The following is a 4,285-nucleotide window of genomic DNA, read 5'->3' as shown; positions in this document are numbered from 1 at the left end:
ACACCCCGCCGGCCCCCCGAGGGACCCGCCGCTACAAGGGGGATGCGAAGGCGGGGTGCGCTGGGACGGGGGCCCCCGTCCCTCCCGGACTGCAGCATCCCGCCCGCCGCAGTGCTGCTGGCTGGGGCGGCAGGAGGGCTCGGCACCGGCACAGCCCCGGAGGACGGTGTGACCCCCGCCGAGGCCACAGCGAGCAGAATCCTGCACACCTAAGCGAGAAGCAGGAAGGGTACGTCTGCTGCTTTATTTTCATATCAGAGAGCATAAATCAGAAACCTGCATTATTTTTATTTAACGGGAAAGATGATTTTCGTAGCATGGGTGATGGTGGTGAGGGAGAACAGCCTGTATTCCCACACAGCAAGCGTGATCTGTGTTTCACTTTAAAAGGTCCAGATCCTTCTGGTCATCTGATTCAGGTCAAGCAGGACTTCGGATTGCCAGCAGCCTGCAGATCCCACTGGAGCAGCTCCCAGCACCTGCTGCTGCCCCCCGGGAGAGAGGTGGGATGCTCTTTCAATCCCTGGAAGACTGAGAGGTAAAAGATCCCCATCTCCGTTTCTCCTTCTGTCTGCTTTTCCCACAGGGGTTAACGAAAGCATTAAAATTTGTAGAGGTTCATTAGGGTGGATGGCGGCACTGGTTTTCAGGCCAAGCCATGAGTTTGACACTGTGCCGTCACGTGTGGTTGATGCACACCCCATACCCGCAGCCCCTAAGATTCCAAACATCTGAGCATGCTCTGGCCTGGAGAGCGATGCTGCTGTCCTGAGGAATGAATGACATGAAGGTGCCTGGGCAGGGAGGGGGATGGATGGAGGGAGGAAGGGGACTATGTCTGGAGCTCTTATCCCCTTCTCTCTCTGCCTGTGCCTTGCTGCAGGCTGGGCCCCATCCCTGGCAGTGTCCTGTCCATGAACCACCTCCCAGCATGAGTGCCGATGCCGAGCAGCTCCTGGCTGGGGCCCAGGTGGCTGGTGTGCCCCTCTGGACCGTATCCAGCTGGGCTGCCTCTGAGGTGCCCCCCAATACCAGTGCGGCAGCTGGGGAGGCTGGCTGGCAGCAGGGGCAGGCGGAGTGGGGCGAGATCACAAGCATGGTGGTGATCCAGTGCATCTATGCCCTGGTGTGCCTGCTGGGGCTGCTGGGCAACTCCCTGGTGATCTTCGTCATCCTGCGCTACGCCAAGATGAAGACAGCCACCAACATCTACCTGCTCAACCTGGCCATTGCTGACGAACTCTTCATGCTCAGCATCCCCTTCGTGGCCACCTCAGCCGCCCTGCACCACTGGCCCTTCGGCCGGGCCCTGTGCCGCACCGTGCTGGGTGTTGATGGGCTCAACATGTTCACCAGCGTCTTCTGCTTGACCGTCCTCAGCCTGGACCGCTACATTGCTGTGGTGCACCCACTGAGGGCAGCCACCTACCGCCGTCCTCGGGTGGCCAAGATGGTCAATGGGGGCGTGTGGCTCCTCTCGTTGCTGGTGGCTTCGCCCATCCCCATCTTTGCTGGTACGGCAACCACCCACGATGGCCAAGCAGTGGCCTGCAACCTCCTGTGGCCAAGTCCGGCCTGGTCAGCCGCTTTTGTGGTCTACACCACCTTGCTGGGCTTCTTGCTGCCGGTGTTGGCCATGGGGCTGTGTTACCTGTTGATCGTGGGCAAGATGCGGGCGGTGGCACAGCGGGTGGGCTGGCAGCAGCGTCGGCGCTCTGAGGGCAAGCTGACACGCCTGGTGCTGATGGTGGTTGCCATGTTTGTGGTCTGCTGGATGCCCTTCTATGTGGTTCAGCTGGTCAACCTCCTGCTGCCCGGCCGCCTGGATGCCACCGTCAACAACGCCTCCCTCATCCTCAGCTACTCCAACAGCTGTGCCAACCCCATCCTCTATGGCTTTCTCTCTGAAAATTTCCGGCACTCCTTCCACGGCGTGCTGCGCCGCTGCCTCGACGCCAGCCTCTGCTGCTGCCACACCGAGGAGGGGACCACCGAGGAGGAGGACGAAGAGCCCCTCGACTACTGCGCCGCTCCCCGGGGGGATGACAAGGGCAAGGGCTGCATGTGCCCACCCCTGCCCTGCCAGCAGGAGCCCATTCACCCCCAGCCCTGCTGCAAGCCTGGACCCCTCCTCGCAAAGACCACCGCTTTCTAGGGTGCCACCACACCTTGCCAGCCCCCCAGATGTGTGTCTCCACCAGGCATGGGCAAAGGGGACCCTGGCTGGAGAGGGGACAGATTGCTGTGCCCTGCACAGCTGGTCCTCATGTGTACTGTGCAGTTTTACAAAATAAAAAGCCATAAGACTGGCCTGTGATACAGTTAATAACATCGACTGAGTAATTATTGCCATTACCTTCACAGCAAGCAGCCTCTGCTGGGATCAGGGACACTGAGAATTTCAAAATGTGGTAGCGAGGAGTGACCAGCTATGAGGCAGGTGCTCCTGCAGAATAATAAAATACAAACTTTCCTGCTGCTTCCCAAGACATGCTCTGAAAGGTGGAGAAAAGTCCCAAAGCCCATCAGCCCCTCTGTGTCTTCAGCAGAGTGAGGGCGTAGGACCAGATCAGATTCTCCATCTACAGGGCACTGGGATCGATTTGACCCCTTTGGGTTCCCCTTATGTAAAAAAAAAAAAGTGTTTCTGAGTAACTGAGATCAGAGCTTGAGACTATGCAAACTGAGTCTTGGCAGGTGCCAGGGAGTCCCAAACCTCCCTTTAGCTAAAGGGGAAAGGAAAAACCTTAGGTCCTGCCAATAAAGCTCACCTGCTCCACCCCCCACCCCCCCCTCCCCAAATTCCCAGGCAAAGGGACTTTAGCACACACGGGTCCGAAATTGTATTTTCCACAAGAAAACTCGGGAGGACCGAATACCATGCTCTTTGCCACAGGTAAACATCAACTCCAGTGGTACTTGAAACACATACCCATGGAAACTTCATAGCCCTGGGGCCATACCAGCTTGGCCACACTGAGGTAGTGTTAAATCAGCCATTTTCAGCTTCTTTGGTTTTAATTTTATCCTTCTTATGTTACTCTGGTTCTCCATTATTTATGGCTAATTCCTTCTATTTTAATCATGCTGGTGAAATAACCAGCAGGGCAGTGTTTTCAGCCTGATGCTCTGCTAAGAGACTGAAGCTCTTTTTTTTTTTTTTTTTCTCCAGTGAGGTTTGTGACTTCTGGAACTGGCTGCAAGATGGGCCAGTGCTCAGTGAGGAGAGTCATTTTAGGGAAGGGAAGAAAGAATGTATCATTAGCAGCTTTCTATAAACCAGACTGTAAAAGCTTTATTAGTCTACACACAAAATCACCATGTGATTGTGCACTGCATAGGGTATATTTCCAATAAATAAATAAGTATTTACAAATGTGCTGGGTATATAAAACAGTGGGTTGAACCATTTACATTAGGAAACCTATGGTTCATACAACACATATCTTTTTATTTGCCTTGCTGCAATGTAGCTCTATCATATCCGGAGGGGAAAATGCCACGTGATAGCAAGGGGGGGGATTCGGGGGGACACAACCCTCCAAGCTCTGCAACCTCTCTGCAGTATCCAGCCCTCCCAAGTTCTGACCCTAGGCTCACAAAACCTCCTGTGGGAAACAAGCGCTGCTGCAGGCTGATATTTCTCGGGCATAGGGCTGTCAGTACCCGCTCACCCTGTGCCTCCACCAGCCACTGGTTTCACCCCACTACGGCTGCTGGAGCAGGATGCCCGCAGCCCCACCAGCTCTGCCTGGCAGTGTGCTGGCTTTGCAGAACTGCCCTTCATCTCCTTGTCAAACGATGGAGCTGGAAAAAGGTATAAAATACTTTTCCAGATTTGCCCCCAACCCATGGCCAGGAAGTAAGCAGCGGGCCAGATCCTGGCCCCTGGGAAAGTTTTGCCGTGAATGGTGAGCATCAGCATGGATTAGACTCAGCCCTGGACAAGCCTACAGGAAAACCAGGAAAAAAACATGTGGACAGGAGGGGTCAGTTAAGTGGGTTTGTAAAAAAAAAAAAACAAAAAAAAACCCAAACCAAAACCTAAACTAAACATTTTAACCCAACAGTGGCAGAAAATCACAGAAAAAATTGCATGGGGAACATGAGGCTTGCCAGTGCTGCAAGTGACTTTTCCTACCATGGAAAAAATTACCCTGCATTCTCATTATCCCCATTTAATCTCCATGCCCCCCTCCCCACCTCAAAAAGCTCTAAAATGGTAAGAGGGAAATAGAAATCAGGCATTTTTAGCCCTCACACAGTGACACTCAGCAGTCCCCAC

The 4,285-nt window shown here is 54.2% G+C and overlaps 1 protein-coding gene across 1 annotated transcript; it reads left to right on the top strand.

The window, feature by feature from the left end:
- The first annotated feature begins 6 nt into the window (after nt 1-6).
- SSTR4 (somatostatin receptor 4) lies at nt 7-2,395 on the top strand. The gene is made up of 3 exons (XM_026845211.1): nt 7-229; nt 391-538; nt 884-2,395. Exon 3 carries the CDS (start codon nt 932-934, stop codon nt 2,153-2,155), a length of 1,224 nt encoding a protein of 407 aa, XP_026701012.1. The 5' UTR covers nt 7-229; nt 391-538; nt 884-931; the 3' UTR covers nt 2,156-2,395.
- The last annotated feature ends 1,890 nt before the right edge of the window (nt 2,396-4,285 follow it).

The sequence above is a fragment of the Athene cunicularia genome, assembly GCF_003259725.1.
Source record: "Athene cunicularia isolate RWA chromosome 3 unlocalized genomic scaffold, athCun1 chr3_part1, whole genome shotgun sequence".
NCBI classification, from domain to species: Eukaryota; Metazoa; Chordata; class Aves; order Strigiformes; family Strigidae; genus Athene; species Athene cunicularia.
Note: the sequence above shows the minus strand (reverse complement) of the source record. Positions and strands in the feature narration are given on the sequence as shown.